Source organism: Nomascus leucogenys, chromosome 6 (assembly GCF_006542625.1).
Source record: "Nomascus leucogenys isolate Asia chromosome 6, Asia_NLE_v1, whole genome shotgun sequence".
Lineage (NCBI taxonomy): Eukaryota > Metazoa > Chordata > Mammalia > Primates > Hylobatidae > Nomascus > Nomascus leucogenys.
In genome coordinates, this window is record NC_044386.1 from 98,072,235 (window position 1) to 98,091,399 (window position 19,165).

Below are 19,165 nucleotides of genomic sequence, written 5' to 3' on the forward strand. Positions count from 1 at the left end.
TGATAAGCTTACAAAAACTCATTGAATTGTACAATTAAAATGGGTGGATTTTATGGTATGTAAATTATACCTCAATAAAGTTGTTTTCTAAAAAAAAGTCTCAATGGTAAGAAAACGAACAATTTTTTAAATGAGCAAAAGAGTTAAACAGACTCTTCACCAAAGAGGTATACGGAAGAAAAAAAAAAAAAAGCACATGGAAGATGTTCAAATCACTAGCCATCAGGGACATGCAAATTAAAACCAGGGTGGAATCCAGTTGCTCAACAACTGGCTCTCTCATACTTTGGTGGGATTGCAAAATGGTATAGCCACTCCAGAAAAGTTTGACAGTTTCTTTCTCTTTCTTTTGTTCTTTTTTTTTTTTTTTTTTTTTTTTTTGACAGAGTCTCGCTCTATCACCCAGGCTGGAGTGCAATGGCACAATCTTGGCTCACTGCAACCTCTGCCTCCCAGGTTCAAGCGAGTCTCTTGCCTCAGCCTCCCGAGTAGCTGGGATTACAGACACACACCACCACACCTGGCTAATTTTTGTATTTTTAGTAGAGACAAGGTTTTACCATGTTGGCCAAGCTGGTCTTGAACTCCTGACCTTAGGTGATCCGCCGCCTCGGCCTCCCAAAGTGTTAGGGTTACAGGTGTGAGCCACCATGCCTGGCCTCAACAGTTTCATATAAAGTTAAATATACACTTACCATATCACCTAGCAATCACGCTCCTAAGTCTTTAAATAAATGAAAACTTTTATTCATACACAATCCTATATGTGAATCTTTATATTAGCTCTATTCATAATTGCCAAAAACTGGAAACAGCCTAAATGTGCATCAACATCATACCACTGAACACTCCTCAGCAATACAAAAAAACCCAACTTGATTGAATCTCGAAGGCACTATGCTGAATGAAAGAAGCCAGTCTCCAAAGGTCACTACTGTATGATTCCATTTAAATGGCATTCTTGAAAAGACCCAACTGTAGTGATGGAGAAAAGATATGTGGTTGCCATGAGCTAGGAGTGCAGGGAGTCAGGACTCTAAAGGAATAGCAGGAGGGAGTCTTTTTGGGTGACAGATCTTTCCTGTGTACTGATTGTGATGGTGGTTACACCAATCTATACATGTGTTAAAATTCCTAGAACTATATATTTAAAAGTCAATTTTATTGTATAATAATTTTTAAAATAGAATTTTTTAGAACGTCCTCCTCCATTCCACAAATATTTTGAGTGCCTACTACATGCCAGGCACTGTGCAAAAGGCAGTATGTGCGAGGAGTGAATCAGAGCATCCATGCGGGAGACAGACCTGAACCCAGCCATGATGGAGAAGTGGAAAGTGACCAGCGCCGTAGAGTCATGGAGGAGCAGGCCATGCCTTTCAGATGGGGGAACTAGGGATGGCTGCTCAGAGGAGGGGGATCTGGACTTGAAGGAGGGGTAGGAGCCATTCATTCATTCAACATTTATTGAGCACCTACTGTGTGCCAAGCTCTGTCCTAGGCCCTGGGGATACCACCATGAATGTGAAGGAGCAGGTCCCTGTTCCCATGGAGCTCACACTCTAGTGGGTGAGCTGTGGATGACATACATGCCACCAGATAAGAGTGGCAGGTACCAAGGAGTGCTCGAGGAAGGTGGCAGGGTAACGTGACCGTAGGGAGGCTGCTTTAGAATGGATGGGTGGTTAGGGAAGGCCTCTCAGAGGAGGTGACATTGGAGCAAAGAATGGATTGGAGCCATGCCCTGACTGATGTGGCTGTGGAAAGAGCTTGGGAAGCCCTGGGGGAAGAGGAAGAAGGTTCAGGTAGAAGATAGGGAAGGCCAGGCATAGTGGCTCACACTTGTAATCCTAGCACTTTGGGAGGCTGAGGCAGGTGAATCATTTGAGGTCAGGAGTTCGAAATCAGCTTGGCCAACAAAAATACAAAAATTAGCTGGGCGTGGTGGCGGCTTTCTGTAATCCCAGCTACTTGGGAGGCTGAGGCAGGAGAATCACTTGAGCCGAGATTGCACCATTGCACTCCAGCCTGGGCGATAGAGCAAGACTCCATTTAAGAGAAAAGAAAAAAAAAGAAGATGATATAGCAAATGCCAAGCCTCTGAGCTGGGAAAAATCTAGAAGTGTGTGAGGGACTGGACAAGGGGAAGTGGAGAGAGATGGCGATGGAGAGGCAGGCCGGCACCATGCCTGAGGCATAGTAGGTGCTGCTACGATGTCATCTTTATTCCCATTGCCCGGTGCAGGGAAGGAAGAGAGGCCAGAATTGAACTGTCTGAAGCTCCCTCCTACTGGGGTTCCTGGGATCCCTCCAAGGCATTCAGAGAGGACAGTCCAGGCCCCCATCCTTGCCTCTTCCACGGCTGTGGCTGGTTTGATGGGGTTGATGGCCAATGGTCACATATTTATTTAGGGCCTCATCAGCCACAACCCAGAAGGAAGCAGCAAACTGCCCACCCAGCCACTCACATCCTCTCACCCCACAACCCAGGGGGCCCTCAGTCACGCTGGGCAGCATAGGGCCCCTCAGAAGCCGCATGGGTCTGGAAGAGGGGCGGCAGGAAGAGCCCCACAGTGCCCAGGACGCACACAAACACGAACACCCACAGGAACAGCCGGTCCACCACCATAGCCACGTACTTCCAGTCCTCAACGACCTGCAGGCAGACAGAGGAGCTGGTCACAGGTGCCAAGTACTAGGGTCCCTCCTTTCCCCGAGTCAGGCCCTTACTCTCTGGCCAGGGACTCCACAGGCCACAGGCGTGGAACTGCATACTAGGGGGGCAAGTTCTGAGTCCCAGGCTGGCCTCTCAGCTGGGCAGCTCTGAGCCTCTCTGGCTGTTCTCCACCTCCACCCCTGCCTGTCCCCCACAGCACTGGAAGGCCACTGGGAACTTGGGCTGTACAAAAAAGTTAGGAATGTGAGGGCTTGTTAATACTGCATACTATGATTTGAAAACAAAATCTGGTTATAAATAGGAGATAGGGCCTGAGGATCTCAAAGCCTCATCTTCTCATTTTTACCCCAAACTCACTGCCTGAGCTGGTTCTAGCTAAAGAAAGAACTAGGTGGCTCCCACGTAGTTCAGTAAGAGCAGGGAAACAGGGGCTTAATAGAACACCTGGAAATCCTGCTGTTTAATTTGTTCAAGTCTGTTCACAGCAGTGTCTGTTTCCTGTAATTAAGACCCAGCCTCCTCCTGCTGCATCATTCAGGTCTCTCTGGTCTTCTTAGACCCTGCTGCGGGGTGTGAGATTGGGAGAGACCTGGCTGGCCTCCAGAGGGGCCACCACAGATGGGCCTGTCTCCTTTGCACTGGGGGAGAGCCCAGAGAAACGCCAATGCCTGCTTTCACACCCCTGGCCTGGCTGGCTCACCCTGAATTCATTCCCTGTCAGAGACGGGCTGGATCAGAAAGCTTGGGAGATCAGCAGAGGCTCTGGAGTTGGAAATGTGGGCAGCAACGGGCATGCTGACGTCAGTGACCCAATTTGTCAAGGCCCTGTCAATGGTGTATCTAACGTGCAGGATAATCCTGTGTCAAGCCAACCCCGACACCCACAACCAAGCATGCCTGGCACCTGTCCCCAAGACTCAGCAGGCACAGCACAGCTCTCTAAACAGAGCACTCCTTGGCTTTCTTGGGTTTCTTTTTAACAGCCCTAATTTCAAGCGGGGTGTGTGTGTGTGTGTGTGTGTTTCCCCCTTTTAATATTTTCGTGCTATTTATAGTGACCAGTTAATCACCAGGGTGGGTAAAAGTACTGAAGATGAGAAGTGGCGTGGGCTGGCTTAGGGGCAGGCATGCTCTGGAAGGGAAGAAAGCCTCTTTTCTCCAACCATCCATAAGAAAGTCAATCAACCAATAAGCTGGCCATGTGCTCAGTGCAGGGCAAGAAACTAGAAAGGGCAAGAGAGTTTAAGGATGACAGGCAGATCTGGGTACAGAGCCTGGGCCAGCTGTGTGACACTGGCCAAGTCAGTGAACCTCTCTGAGTTTTGCTTTGAAAGCTTCCTTATTGTAAAATGGGGGTTCTACTAAAAGCCACTTCACAGGATTCCAGGGAGGGTTAGCAGTAGTGTATGTCAGCTCCTAGCAGAGCACCTGATGTGTGGTTGAAGCTTAATGAACACTGGTGATTATAATAACAGTGGTCCTGCCTGGCTCCTTCCCTTAAGAGGCTTGCAATTAATTGAGCTAGAAAGAGCAGAAGGCACGTGAGTGCCAAGGGGGTGGTGAAGTCTTTAGAAGAGTTCAGGGTGGGTACCGGCTCAGCCAGGGATGCAGGAGACCAGTACTTCTCAATCTAGAATGTGCACACGAACCACCAGGGATTGGTTAAAAATGCAGGCTCCAATATGCCTCCCCCAGAGATCCTGGCTCAGTCAGAAAGGGTGGTCCCACAGTGTTGCCCACGTGGTTCTCACTTAGCCAGCAGGGCCCCAGGCTGCACATTAATGTTTGGGAAACAATGAATTAGGTGATGCTGACCTACAGAGTGGTTTAACCTAAGCAATAGCGTGATCAAATTAATGTTTTAGAAAGTGAAATCTGAGAGTCCTATAGGGCTGTGCTTCTCAAACTGCAATGGGTCTGGGAATCTCCTGGGCACCTGGTTAAAATGCAGGTTTGGAGCCAGCAGGTCTGGATTGGGGCCTGAGACTCTGCATTTCTGATATGCTCACAGGCAATACCAATGCTGCTGGTCCAAGAACTACACCAGAAGAATATCTCATGTCCTATATTCCATTTGTTTGCATTTCTCTTCTTTTCTTGGCACAGTGTGATTCTGGAGCTGTTCCTGCTCTTTTCTCTGTGGGCTAACTAATGGAATGCCAGTGCTTCTCCTTGAGAATGCAGCGAGTGGAAAGCAATCTCAAAAAGATAAGAATGAGACATCCACTTTTGTCCATGCAGCTGCACAGGGGTAGACACCATGTTGTATAGTAAAAACCTGTCCAAAGAATCTGATCTGAAGGTGTTGATATGAGAACATTCACAAGAGCATGAAACTTGTTCTCCCTACTGGTATGGAAATGGCTGTGAAAATTTGTCACCACCACATTCTGTGTTGTTACAATGACATTGTCCTTAGAAGTGTTACTTATTCAAAGGAGTCATGTGAAATACCCAGACTCCAGCACTCATTGCTTTATCCTGTGAAAGTAAATTAAACCTCTTTTTAGAAAATCCGTAATTCTAGGTCAGGTTCGGTGGCTCACGCCTGTAATCCCAGCACTTTGGGAGGCTGAGGTGGGCAGATCACCTGAAGTCAGGAGTTCAAGACCAGCCTGGCCAACATGGTGAAACCCCGTCTCTATTAAAAATACAAAAATTAGCCAGGTGTGGTGGCAGGCACCTGTAATTCCAGCTGCTTGGGAGGCTGAGGCAGGAGAATCGCTTGAACCTGGGAGGCGGAGGTTGCAGTGAGCCGAGATTGTGCCACTGCACTCCAGCCTGGGCGACAAGAGCAAAACTCCGTCTCAAATAAATAAATAAAATAAAAATCTGTCATTTTAGTTAGCACAATCGATTAATTCATTACCCTGGAAATCATAGTATTTTTACTGATGTTCCTATAGCCGTGGAAGCTGTAAGTGCTTGAATGGCTTCTTTGCAAGTCTGAAGAGGATGGGGCAGATGCGCTTGGTACCCCAGCCCACCTGTGTTCCCTAAAGCCTGCAGAGTCACTTCCCAGCCTTCCGTTTCTGGCACCCGCATTTCCTCTCTCCTCTGCCTCAGGGCTTTCTCCAGCACCAAGGGCGCTTGTTCTGGCAGGCTGGCATTACCTGGAAGCGCAGGGGAGTTAACGTCCTGGGGCTACCCTCATCCTTTAGGGAATGGGGGCTGGTGGGTAAATACCTCAGCCTCCTTCCAGGGGGGTGATCCTGAGGCTTGTTTCCACGGGTCCTCAGAGGGTCTGCAAGGGTACTGAGTCCCAGGTACCCACGGCAGTATCCTGCTTATTCATTCTCCTTTCCCTGTCTCACTTTCCCTCCTTCCTCACTGTGCTTCCCGGGATCACATCTCAAGTAAACCACGTGCACCCAAGTCCCCATCTTGGGGTTTGCTTCTGGGACACCTAAAACAAAAATCACTGGCACATCCTTCCTCTCCCTGGATGCATGAAGCTATAACATTTAACACAAACTCATTTCAATTTTGGATTCCTTATTCAGAGTTTGAGAGTCCTTGTCTCCTATGAATTAACTGCAGGAAGTGGGAAACTGGTGCTACTATCTGAGCCCTTTCTGTTGGGCAGGTGGGCAGGGGCTGGCTAGCAACTTACACTCTGGTCTTCATCGTCATTCTTCATGTGCTGGGCGATGAAGCTGACACCTTCTAATGCCTCCTGCACATCCTGTCGGAACCTCCCAGAGGACCGCAGCCGGAAATCCCTGGGGATAGCCACCGGGGTAGAGCCGGCTGGAGACTTGGAAGCTGCAGAGGCGGGGTTCACAAAGTACATGGAGTTCCCATAGAGATTGGAGGGGCTGGTGGAGGTGGCGGCAGCCTCGGGCTTGGTCGCGCGTGACTTGCTGGGCGGGAAGGCTCTGGCCGGGCTGCTGTCGGGGCCAGGGCGCTTCATGAAGAGGAAGGCAGGCAGCTTGTGCAGGAAGCAGCGCTTGACCCAGGGTGCCATGGTGTGGGTGCTGGGCGAGCGGTGGTGCACATTGAGCACACAGACGCTGGTGACGATGGAGAAGGTGACCAGCACCATGGTGAACATGAGGTACTTGCCGATGAGAGGCACATCGAGGGAGGTGGGCGGCACGATCTTAGAGATGAGCAGCAGGAAGAATGTGAGTGCCAGCAGCACTGAGATGCACAGCGTCATCTTCTCACCGCAGTCGGATGGCAGGTAGAAGACGAGGATGGCCAGCAAGGTGGTGAGCACGCAGGGGATGATGAGGTTGATGGTGTAGAACAGAGGCTTGCGCTTGATGATGAAGTCATAGGTCACGTCCACGTAGCTGGGGTCCTGTGGGTTCACTGTCCTTCTCCCTGGGAGGGCCACTATGTCCCACTCACCACTGGGAGTAAAGTCATCCATGCTGGCTGTGGGCGTCATGAGGACCATGTCTATCTCCGTGTGGTCATAGGTCCAGGAGCGGAACTTGAGGGTGCAGTTCTGCTGGTCGAAGGGAAAATACTTCACCTCAATCTTGCAGGCACTCTTGTAGATGGCAGGGGGCAGCCACAGGACGCTGCCGTTGGACTGGACTATCAAGTTGGTGTAGACAGACACCTCATAGGTCCCGTCGGCGCTGGGCAGGGTCAGGGCATGGAGAACATCATGAAACCCATACACAAAGCCTGGCCTGTTCTCAGAACTCACTGAAGAGCCCTTTGGGATTATTTCCCACTAATCACCCTTCCAATCCCCCAGGCCCTCACTGAAAGGGGTCTGCTTTTGTTGGCAACTATGTGGTAGAGAGATCCCTAACATCAAAGCACTTTTTTTTTTTTTTTTTTTTGAGACGGACTTTTGCTCTGTTGCCCAGGCTGGAGCGCAATGGTGCGATCTCGGCTCACCGCAACCTCCGCCACCCTGGCTCAAGCAATTCTCCTGTCTCGGCCTCCCAAGAGCTGGGATTACAGGCATGCACCACCACGCCCGGCTAATTTTGTATTTTTAGTAGAGGCGGGGTTTCTGCATGTTGATCAGGCTGGTCTCGAACTCCTGATCTCAGGTGATCCACCCGCCTCAGCCTCCCAAAGTGCTGGGATTACAGGTGTGAGCCACCACGCCCGGCCCACCAAGCACTCTTAAGGCTTCCCATGGAATAGCTCATTTAAGCCTCTCAGTAGTCCAGTGAGGCAGGTTTTATTATTATCCCCATTCTACAGATGGGAAAGCCAAGGCCCAGAGAGGTTAAGTGACTTCTTCAAGGTCAGAAAACTTGTAAGCAGGACAGCTGAGATTTGAACTCAGGTCTGTCGGTCCCCAGACCACACACTCTTAGCCATTTCAAGCTACTGCTGGTGTAATCATGACTCAGGAAAAGTCTCTTTGGCTTCCTCCACCTGCCTAAGATATTAACGCACAGTAAGTCAGTGGTACCAACACCAACACTGGCAAAGCAACAGAGGCTCAAAAGGATAGTATGGAGTACAGAAAGGGCGCTGCGTTCAAGGTCAGGACACTGCTGTGGTCCCAGCTGTGCTTCAGTGAATCAGACAAGGCCCCTCCCCTCCCTCAGCCTCCAACTCCCATCTGTAACTGAGGGCTCTGGCTCTGCTCACCTCTGTTTCTCTTCTAGCTTGATGGCCTGGAAGGCTGGGTAAAGCAGAGATGGGGCTCAGGGTTGGACTCAGGCCTGGATGACTCTTAGGGCTGGGCCTGCTGCCCTGGCCTGGCTGTCACCAGGCCTCCACCAACCCTGCCACTCACTTGTTGTAAAGCACGATGTCAGGCAACCAGATGCGCTTTGCAGGGATCCTCAGGATGTTCACACCCTCGTAGCGGGAGCTGTTCCAGGTCAGGCGGTAATCAGTCCATTCCTGGACAGACAGGCAAGGCCCTGTCACTTGCAGGTCCGCTGCGACCAAAGGGCAGCCCTAAAGAAAAGATCTCTGGGGCTCAGGGCCCTTCAGGGCACTTACCTGTTTCAGCCAGACATTGGTGGTCATGATCTGCTCTCGCTCATTCTGGGGAGGGAAATGGGGCTATCAGTTCACCAGGAAGGAGGAGCCTCACAAATGGATTTCACTTTATTGTGCAAAAGGCTGTGAGCTCCAGGCCCATGTGACCAACTGCCACCCCAACATCTCTTGGATGGCCCAAAGGCATGTCACACTCAGCATGTTTGACATAAAGCTCATGATCTTCCCCAAAACCGGGTCCTCCTTTGGCTTCATTGTCTCAGTGAATGGCACCCCTAGCCGTCCAGTTCCACAAGCCAGAAGCGTGGACACTGTCTCTGACGCTTTGCTCTCTGATCCACCAATAAGTCTTGTAAGTTATATCTTCTAAAGCATCTCATATTTGTCTGCTTCTCTCCACCGCCACCATCATTTGTCACCTAGACTACCGCAGGAGCCCGCTAACTGGTCTTCCTGCTCTGTCCTGGCCTGCCTTTAGTCTATTCTCTACATGGTAGCCAGGGTGATCCCTTTATAATCTCAATCCCTTCTACTAATTGCTCTGCTGCCGCATCTCATCCAAAGTAAAAGCCAAAGTTCTGCTTAGAGTCTACAAGGCCCTAATGATCTACCTCCCCACCACCCCTCATCCCATTAGCTCTATGACCTCTCATCTCAACACTCTGCCATTTGCTCATTCCACTTCCACTGCACTGCCTCTTTGCTTCTGCACACACTGTTCCCTTTTCCTGGAAACCCCCTGGGATGCTTCCACACTTTCTTCTGTTATCAGAAATGTCATCCTATCCAAGAAATCTTCCCTGACCTACATAAAATAGCACCTCGGTCCCTGCCCTGCCTTCTCTCCCTCTTTCTTCTTTTTCTTTTTCTTTCTATTTCTTTCTTTTCTTTCTCTTTCTCTTTCTCTCTCCCTTTCTCCCTTTCTTCCTTTTTCTTTTTCTTTTCCTTTTCTTTCTTTCCTTTTTCTTTTCTTCCTTTCCTTTGTTTTCTTTTTCTTTTCTTTCTTTTCTCTCTCTCGTGTGTGTGTGTGTGTGTGTGTGTGTGTGTGTGTGTGTGTGTGTATGTGTGTGTGTTTTTCTTGAGACAGGGTCTCACTCTGTCACCCAGGTGGAGGGCAGTGGTGTAATCTTTGCTCACTGCAACCTCCACCTCCCAGGCTCAAGTGATCCTCCCACCTCAGGCTCCTGAGTAGCTGGGACTACAGGCACAGGACACCATACCTGGCTAAATTTTAAAAAATTTTTTGTGGAGATGGGGACTCATCATGATGCCCAGGCTGGTCTCAAATTCCTGAGCTAAAGTGATCCATGCATCTCAGCCTCCCAAAGTACTGGCATTACAGGTGTAAGCCACCTTACCCAGTCTCATTTTTTTTTTATAGCATTTCTCACCCCTAAACACCATCTATCTATCTGTATATTATTTGCCACCTCACACTAGAATCTAATGGCTGTGAGAAAATAAGGCAGATAGAAGAGCATGTAACATGTTGGATACTCCATAAATATTTTTTGAATATACATGAATCCTACCATAATAATCCAGGCCACCATCATCCATGTCTCACCTGGACCATGTAAGACCCTCCTAACTGGTCTATGTTCATTCTGTACACCACTACCACCGCCACCATACACACACACACACCTCTTCTTCGTATGCAGCCAAAATAAACCTTGCAAAGTTCCTATCATTTCCTCCCTCGATTTTATCCCTGTTTAGATTACTTCCTTGGCTACCTTCACTTACAGAATAAAAATCTTGCTCCTTCGCAGGGCCTACAGGGCCTTGCCAGGTTTCCCAGCCTCACTTCACCTCCCTATGTCCTTCTGTTCTGTCCTCCAGCCCCCTGGCCTTCTTTAGTACTTTGGATAAGTCTTGTGTTCTCAGTCTGTACTATTTTTGCTGCCTCTCCTTCATCATACTGATCTCACTTTGGGAGTCATTTCCTCAAGGAACCTACAACTAGATAAGATTATCAGTAAGATAAGGTTTGGCTGCCAGTAACAGTGATCCGGAGTAACACAGGCTTAAATAAAGTAGAAATTCATGTCCCTCTCATGTTAAAACTTTAGACATATATGGCAGTTCTGCTCTACAAAGTTCTGATAGGTACCCAGATTCTTTCCAACTTTCTTCTCCACCATACCTAGAGTGTGGCCCTCGTAAGAATGGACCAAAATAACTGTTGGAGCTCCAACCATAAATTCCACATTCCAGGCTGTTGGTGGGGAGGGAGGAGGGAAAAGAAGAATGCATGGCAATTGTCTCATTTTGATTAGAATATTTAGGCCATTTACATTTAATGTAGTTCCTGATATATTTGGGTTTAAACTTACCCCCTGAGCTTCCACAGCCTCGGATCTGCCCCCCTGCATACCCCCGATCTCTTGCCAAGTGGCGTTTGGGTCTTTATGCCATTTCCCTCACATGTCTGGGAGTAAAGATGAGGTTCAGGGACTTGAGCTTGTGTACTCTGGTGTCTTCCAGAAGAATGTGTCAAGTACAGGGGAGATGGCTTGGAAAGAGGGAGACTCAGAGGATAGTCAAGGACATCGAAACAGGCAAGCCCAGGAGCAGGAAAAGAGATGAGAGTGAGCAGAGGAAACAGTACTGGGGCAGGGGAGCAGGTGGAAGGGTCAGGGAATAAGGGGGGCTGGAGAGGTGGGGGTGGGGATGCTGGCGAGGGAGTGCCTGGCTCACCAGTCTCTGGAGTCAATTACAAAACAGCTGCTTTGACAAGCCTGCTTTCCTTACCCAGCCCTAAATCCCTACCTGCTCTCTAAAAATTTCCATCTTTAAACTGGTTGTACCTATAACCCTCCCTCCTCAAATAAATAAACAAACCCTGGCAACCCACAATCTAGTATTTACTGTATACACAAGCTTTCAGAAATATAACTTGCATGGGTGGGGGCTGGTGGCTGCATCCCCTCCTCCTTCTGGTAGCCTCTATCACCCTATAGGGCCCGCAGAGCAGATCTGACCAGGCAGCCTGAGTCTGGAAGTGCGGCAGAGCCTCCTGCTTGTTCACCCTCACTAGGGTGGCAGCTGCACCACACAGCTGGGTTCAACTCATTAAGCAAGAAGCCCTGGGCTGGACAGTAACACTCAGACATCAGCCTGAGCGAGCCTGGCTGAAAGCCCTCCTTCCTTCTGGTCCGACTATGGAGGGAGAGGGGCAGAGAGTACACAGCTCTATAGCCCTCCCCATCCTAGAGCTGTGCGTCCTCCCAGGAGATGGAGCCAGTCATTAATTTGGCCAAAGCCTTCCTGAGGGCTGTAGGTTTGACAGGCTGGGTGTGTGTGGGCCAACCGTGCTAGAGAGAGAGTCTGGCATTTCCAGAAGGCAGCCACCTGGCCAGAGGAGGGTCAGCCCCCTTGGTGGTCTCTTTCCCCTGGCTGGACACAGCGCCCTGCACTCTCCCCTTGTGAATGTTCCCCCAGAGCTGCTTCCAGGGATGGAGTTCTAACCCTGTGGACGGGGACATGGGAAGGTTTACAATAGGCCATGGTTCCCTCTGACATCTCCAACTCAGAGGCAGCAAAGAGAAGAGAAATTCCCAGGCACCTCCTTCCTCAGCGCCCCCGTCTCTGCCCCACATCCACATATAGACAACCTGACAACGGTACCCGTGAATGCTGCCATCCGCTCCTCCTTTCCATGCCTGCAGCAGCCACACCCACTGTCCATCCCTCACCGGCCTGGCTCAATAGGTGCTGCACTGCCTCTGGTCCTGCCCCTACACCTGGGCCTCTGTACCTATCAGTTCCCCCAGTCTGGTTTTTACTTCTCCCAACAAGTAAGAAGCATGTAAGGTTATCTGAGCAGTCTAGGGGAGAGAATAGGGTGAGGCTGTAAAGACAAGGAGGAGAAGTTTATGGTCATGCTGGAGACCCAGCTGAGCAGAGTCTATGGCAGGCCCATTGGCTGCCTACCCAATGGTCATCCCGCTCCTACCCTCATTTCTTCTTTGTTATAACAAAACCATGACTTCATTAAATATTGGACACCTATGAACTTCATGGGCCCTTCTGCAGCCTCCCTGACATGTACTGGTAAGTCTAAGTCAACTATAGTAGTTTCATTCCTTTGACCAATGATCGCCTGGGGCTTGGGCATGAGCGGCCTGTCCGCCTGAGCCTGAGCCACAGCTGCCCTCTGCACCTACCACGCTGATAAGCTGGGCCAGGGAGAGCTGCAGCTTGATGGAGATGAGCTGTGAGGAGCTGGTGGCTGGGCGGATCAGGTTATTGTAACGGGTTTTGTTCAGAAGGTCGTCCATCAGCTTTTCCTCCGCATTGGCCACACGGCAGTTCCCTGGGAAAACACAGTCAGACCTGCTGGGCCCTTGTGCATCTGATCCCCACTGCAGCCTGTGGCAGCAGGGAGAGCTGAGGGAGCACAGGTGCCCTTAGGGCTGGCTGAAGCAGCGAAGGTGCTGGCAGGCCTGTCTCTCCTTGAGGACTTCAAATTAAATACACTCAACACAGAGCTCAGCTCCCATGCCATACCTCTTCCTCCTCCTCTTCCCTCTAGCAATGAATGGCATCCCACTCTACATAGCTGGTACAAAAACTGGGTATCTCTTCCTGACCTCTCCCTTGGTTCATCCAAGTGGCCACTTAGTCCTGTCTTTTTTTTTTTTGAGACAGAGTCTTACTCTGTCGCCCAGGCTGGAGTGCGGTGGTGTGATCTCGGCTCACTGCAACCTCCACCGCCTGAGTTCAAGCAATTCTCCTGTCTCAGCCTCCAGAGTAGCTGGGATTACAGGCCTGCGCCACCACACCTAGCTAATTTTTGTATTTTAGTAGATGGGGTTTCACCATGTTGGCCAGGCTGCTCTGGAACTCCCGGCCTGAGGTGATCCGCCCACATTGGCCTCTCAAAGTGCTGGGATTACAGGTGTGAGCCGCCATGCCCGGCCCTAGTCCTATCTTTTACCTTCCAAGCCCCTCAGTCTGTTCTCCTTATCTCTACTGCTACAGCCATGCCCCCACCTCCCCACCCCTGCCCTCCTTTTGGTCTCTCCACCCCCAGTCTCTCCCTGCTATCCATGTACCATACAGTGCCAGAGTGGTCTTTCTACAGCAAACTGGTCTAGGGCCCTTCCCTACCCACAACTCTCAGAGCTGTAGGTGGACTTAAAAATCAAATGTTTTGGCTTGGCATTCGAGGCCCTTTCCCCACTGACACTGGCTTATCTTTCTCAATCTGATTTTCTCCCACCTCTCTACCTCTACCCCAGATACTCGGATACTCTCTCTTCTGGCCATAGCCTACTGTTTGCCTTTCCCCCTGTGACCTTCACTGTCTCACTTCTTTTTTTTTTTTTTTAGAGACAGGGTCTTGCTATGTTGCTCAGGCTGGTTTCAAGTGATTCCTCCTGGATTCAAAGGATCCTCCCACCTCAGCCTCCTTAGTAGCTGGAACTACAGGTGTGCACCACCACACCCAGCTTGTCTCATTTCTTTGAGCACACTCTTTCTTCTGCCAGGATTGCCCCCAGCCCACCAGTTATGAATTATCTGAGGGTCTATCTTGTGCCAGGGACTTTACTACCTTTTAAGGATAACAGCAAGCAAAAGCCAGAAATGGTTCCTGCCACCAGAGCACTTACAGTGCAGGGGAGCAGCCCCATTACTCACATGCGAGTTTGGGTGCAGAAATGGGTATGAGGTGGTGCTTTCCTTAGGAAGAAACAGAACTGAGATGGAGGGGATTTTCCGGGTTCAGACTTAGACCTACAGAGTGTAAGGTCCAAGATAACAAATGGAGGGTGCAACTGGCAGCTGGCTCCTCGTCTGGAGCTTCGAGGAGAGGTCTTAGCTCAGAGCCATATTCAAGACCCAGCCTAAATACCACCTCCTGCAGGGAGCCCCCCTGAGCTTCCACAGCCTCAGATCTGCCCCTCTGCATACCCCCGATCTCTTGCCAAGTGGCGTTTGGGTCTTTATGTCATCTCCCTCACATGTCTGGGAGTAAAGGTGAGGTTCAGGGACTCGGGCTTATGTACTCTAGTGTCTTCAGGGAGAATGTGTAAAGCATAGAGGGGGCAGCCTGGAAAAAGGGAGACTCAGAGGAGAATCAAGGACATCTGAGGAGGCAAGCCTGGGAGCAGGAAAAGAGATGAAAGTGAGCAGAGGAAACAGTGCTGGGGCAGGGAAGCAGGTGGGAGGATCAGGGAATAAGGGGGGCTGGAGAGGTGGGGGTGGGGATGCTGGTGAGGGGCTGCCTAGCTTGCCAGGCTCAGGAGTAGATTACATCTTCCCGCAAGGGGCAGTTCACCTAGTTGCACCAAACCCCTTCCTCTGTGGGTAGGGCCAGAGGGCCCAGAGCACAGACCAACCCAATTAGGCAGGCCTGAGGTGGACTCAGGGATGGGTGCTGGGCTGGACTCCTGGTTGTGGGGAGCAGCCGCCACCCTGCCTACTTCATCCACTTTCCAACTCACTGCCTATCTGGAGCAGATGCAATATTTAGTGCCTTGTGAAAGATGCTCCTAGTGCACCTGCTGCCTGCTGCCCCTCCCCCAGGCTGCCCTGGGCTCTCCAGAGGGGGGTCCTATGGATTCTTGGCCTAGATTCTGAGCCCTGCCTCTTATATCCAGGACCCCTTTCCCAGAGGCCAGCTGCTTGAGTACCCTGGAAGCCAGTCTGTAGCCCCAGGCTAGAGCTGGGTCCCTCCCACAGCCCTTCTTTAGCATGTTTGTTTGGACTGACTTATTTCATAGAGAGGGGTGTGTCTTGCCCAAGCCCATCTGGCATGTCTGAGGCAGCTCTGGGGTCAGAATCTGCAGCTCCCATCCCCCAGCCCTGCAATACTAGGGGAGGCTGGATCCCAAATCTCTGAAGTCCCACCAGGCTAGTCCGACCGGGCTCCCAAGCCCAGGGCTGCTCTGCAGGCTGTGGGGCTCATGCTCCAGCTCCGAGCCCACCTGATGTGCTCAGGTTGCTGACCTTTGGGCCTGTCCTGCCTCTCAGGCATTCAGCTGACCCGGAGGGACTCCCCCATCTTGACCACCAGCTGTGGGCTCGAGTTAGAGGTTCCCAGAACCTTAGACCATTTTAGCCCAACCCCCTATTTCTCAGCTGGGGAAACTGAGACCAAAGAGGGAAGAAACTTTCTCAAGTGTCCCCAGCAAGTCAGAGGAGGAACCAGGTATAGGAGCCTCTTTCCGACAGAGGTCTTCCCTGACCCCTGAGCCTTCTTCAGTGCCTCATTAGCTTCCCTGTAAGGAGACTGCCCCGCAGAGCCTGGAAATGGTGCTGTCCTGGGCAGTGTGTGCCCGTGACTGCACCTGTGTTTGTACTTGTGAGTGTATGGCCGGGGGGCGGGGGGGGTGCAGTGAAGGGTGGGAATAAACAGCAGGGATACTGGGGACTGGAATGCACCCCACTTGCCCCCACAAAAGGGGCGGGGGAGCCCAGCCCAGCACATGCTTAGACTTTCCAATCTACTGAATGCCTGTGAGGCCCTGCTGGGCTCAAAAGACAAGGAACACGCCTTTCACCCTTTCAAGGGGTGGCCCAGAATGGGTGGAAGCTTCTGCAGCACGGTTGGGGGTCACATCCCAGCCCATGGGCTGACAGTTAAACAGAGAAGCCGCCACTAGGGGTCAGTCATGATTCAATGATTCTGATGAGGAGTGGGCCCCACCAGCCTCTGCCCAGGGTTTTGTCTTCCAGGCCTTCTTGGGAAAAATTGTTCCCTGCCAGAAAGGGGCTAATAATCTGAGAGGAAGCCGTAGCTGGAATTCTAAACTGTGTGAGTGTGTGTCCAGTTTGGAAAGGTATATCCCATCTAAAAATTTGTATTGGAAAAATGGAAAGATATACCTATTGTTTTGGAATACAAACTACAGAAAGTAACAGTTAACAGAATCTTATTGGAAAAATTAGATTCTGCATCTGAAAAGGCAGAGTGATTTTTCAACTGGGGTATATGTCCTTAACTGAGGAAGGGAACATGATATTTATATTAAAAGGCAGCTATATTTTTTGTTGTTTTTTTTTTTTTCTGAGACCGAGTCTCGATCTGTTGCCCAGGCTGGAGTGCAGTGGCGTGATCTCAGCTCACTGCTGCAACCTCCACCTCCCAGGTTCACGCCATTCTCCTGCCTCAGCCTCCCGAGTAGCTGGGACTACAGGCGCCTGCTACCACGCCCGGCTAATTTTTTGTATTTTTAGTAGAGACGGGGTTTGACCATGTCAGCCAGGATGGTCTCGATCTCCTGACCTCGTGATCCGCCCGCCTCGGCCTCCCAAAGTGCTGGGATTACAGGTGTGAGCCACCGCGCCTGGCCTATGATTTTTTTTAAGTAGAGAATTTATCTTTTATAAAGAGCTTATTACATACTATTAGTGCTTCTTCAATCATGTGTATTAATCACCTGGATTCCTAGGCTTTATTCCCAGAGATTCTGATCCTGTGAGCCTAGGGTGGGACCCAGAAATCTGTACAGGGTGATACAGGCTGCCCCAGGACCACACCTAAGAAACACTGCCACTGGCCCCCACACACATCCAAGTCTCCAAATATGTAGGCAGGGCATATTCTCTCCATAGAACAGATGGGGAAACTGAGGTCCAGGATGGTGAAAGAAATGGCACAGGGTCACCCAGCTAGTAGAAGAGCCACGATACACTCACTGCCTGCAGACACCATCTTTGATGGGAGCTCCACCTCTTTATAGGAGTAGTACAAACTACTTCTGTAGTTTGTATTCCAAAATGATGGGTATATCTTTCCATTTTATCAATATAAATTTTTAGATTGGATATGCTTTCCCAAACTGGATACACACTCACAGTTTAGAATTCCAGCTATGGCTTCCTCTCAGATTATTAGCTCCTTATATATTCCCTGACTCCTACCTCCTGCCTCCCCTGTGGTGGGTCTCTATCCAAGGAAGAGGTAGCCCTGGTCCTCCAGGCTGACTGGGGCTTGGAGGAAAAGCCTGGGTGAGTGTAGGAGCTAGAAGGGCCCTTGGAATTCAGGTGGGGAAACTGAGGCCCTGAGAAGGCAGTCCTCACATTTGCATTCTACCTGGAGAAGGGCTGGGTCTTCTTCCTGAGTGGCAGGCCCAACTTCACCAGCCTGGTCCTCAGTCAAGCTGGCTGTCCAGGCCTAGCACACCTCGGGTGGGTGACCGGAGGCAGTGGTGCCATAAAATGTGCTTCCTGGGAGATCCACCCCCAAAGCACAAAACATTCCAAGGCTGGTGATTTGGGCAAGCTCCCTTCCCTCTCGGCCCAGTTTCCCCATCTCCACCACAGCTGTGTTGGAGGGGACTTCTCTCTAAGGCTGAGCAGCAGATTCGCTCCCAAGTGCCTACACCGCCCAGGTGGCCGGCTCCTCTGCACCCACGCTTCAAGAAAGTCGCCTCTTAGGCAAGGAAGGAGCCTCAGCCCTGTTGGGAGCGGGAGTCGGTATACTCCCAGCCTCCCAGACTGCTGGGGATGACCCGCGGTGCCTGCAAAGCCGGTGTCATCCAGCCCGCTGCCCAGCCCACAGACACTCGCCCTGGAGGGCGGCCCTGGCCCTCGCAGCGGCTCCGAGAAGAGGCGGCCCCCACTCCAAACCTGGCAGACCCACCCACGCAGGCCCGCCCCCGCTGCCTCGGCGAGTGGGCTCAGCCCTGCCCACGCCCCCATCTTGCCGGGACAATCTTGGGCCACTCCCCCGGGAGCAGGGCACCCTCCCTTCCCTCCCACCTGTGGCCAGTCCAGCTCCGTTCAGCCCTGTTCAGCCCAACCCAGGCGCCTCTCCCTCCTTCCCCGAAAAGAACTCACCGCGCCCGCAAAGGGCAACCAGGAAGAAAAGGACCAGGGAAGGCGCGCGCCTCATGGCCGGCGGGGCCGGGTGGCAGCCGCCGCGAGCTCCGCTGTGGGGTCACAGGGCACCCGTGAGCCGCGCGGTCAAGTGAGCGCCGGTCCTGGCCCCGGAGGTTTGCTGGCGGGGCGGCGCTCACTAGGACCCCGCGGAGAGCCCCGCCGAGCCCCGCGTGGGCAGCAGCTGGGAGCCCCGCCCACTCGGGGGATGTACTGGGCCTGCTGCTCCGCCCCGACGCCCCTGGGTGGTCTGGACCCCACCTGCCGCCTGTCTTCCCTATCTCCTTGGGCCTTGCAACCTTCCCCCAAGGCAAGCAGGACAGTGCGGGCACCCTTGGTACGGCTGGGGAGACTGAGCCCTCGAGGGCGGCGGACGCTAGTGCAGGATCCCTCTACTGTTGGGGAAAGAGCATGTGCTTGAGCGGGGACGTCCTTGGGCTTTGCCTTCCCTCACCTCGAAGACGCTTTTAGGCAAATGAATCATCTCAAGTTCATTCGCATGGGGTTTGCTCAAAGAAACGACACTGCAGGGTGAGCCGACGCGAGGGAGCGCTGCTCTCTGCAGACTTTGCAGGGAGGGCACTTAGGAAAAGTGAGTGGAATCTGGGAGGGTGAATAGCTCAGGGCCCCTCACCCAGCCTGGGGGCTGGGTAAGGAGCAGAGTTAAAAGGGAGGGGATGGGGCTGGAGTGGGCTGGTCTCGTCCTCCCCCATGGGCCTTCCA

At 51.7% G+C, this 19,165-nt stretch overlaps 1 protein-coding gene across 2 annotated transcripts; it reads right to left on the bottom strand.

Annotated features, from left to right (window-relative positions):
* Nucleotides 1-1,448: 1,448 nt before the first annotated feature.
* On the bottom strand, nucleotides 1,449-18,570 carry CHRNB4 (cholinergic receptor nicotinic beta 4 subunit). 2 transcript variants are annotated; one of them, XM_030813833.1, is made up of 6 exons: nucleotides 18,404-18,570; nucleotides 12,781-12,929; nucleotides 8,609-8,653; nucleotides 8,397-8,506; nucleotides 6,291-7,269; nucleotides 1,449-2,656 (listed from the first exon to the last, which is right to left on the bottom strand). In XM_030813833.1, exons 1-6 carry the CDS (start codon nucleotides 18,456-18,458, stop codon nucleotides 2,498-2,500), a joined length of 1,497 nt encoding a protein of 498 aa, XP_030669693.1. In that variant the 5' UTR covers nucleotides 18,459-18,570; the 3' UTR covers nucleotides 1,449-2,497. The 2 variants fall into 2 exon arrangements, with proteins under 2 accessions (XP_030669693.1, XP_030669694.1); XM_030813834.1 differs by lacking the exon at nucleotides 6,291-7,269 and having other exon boundaries at nucleotides 18,404-18,535.
* Between the last annotated feature and the right edge of the window lie 595 nt (nucleotides 18,571-19,165).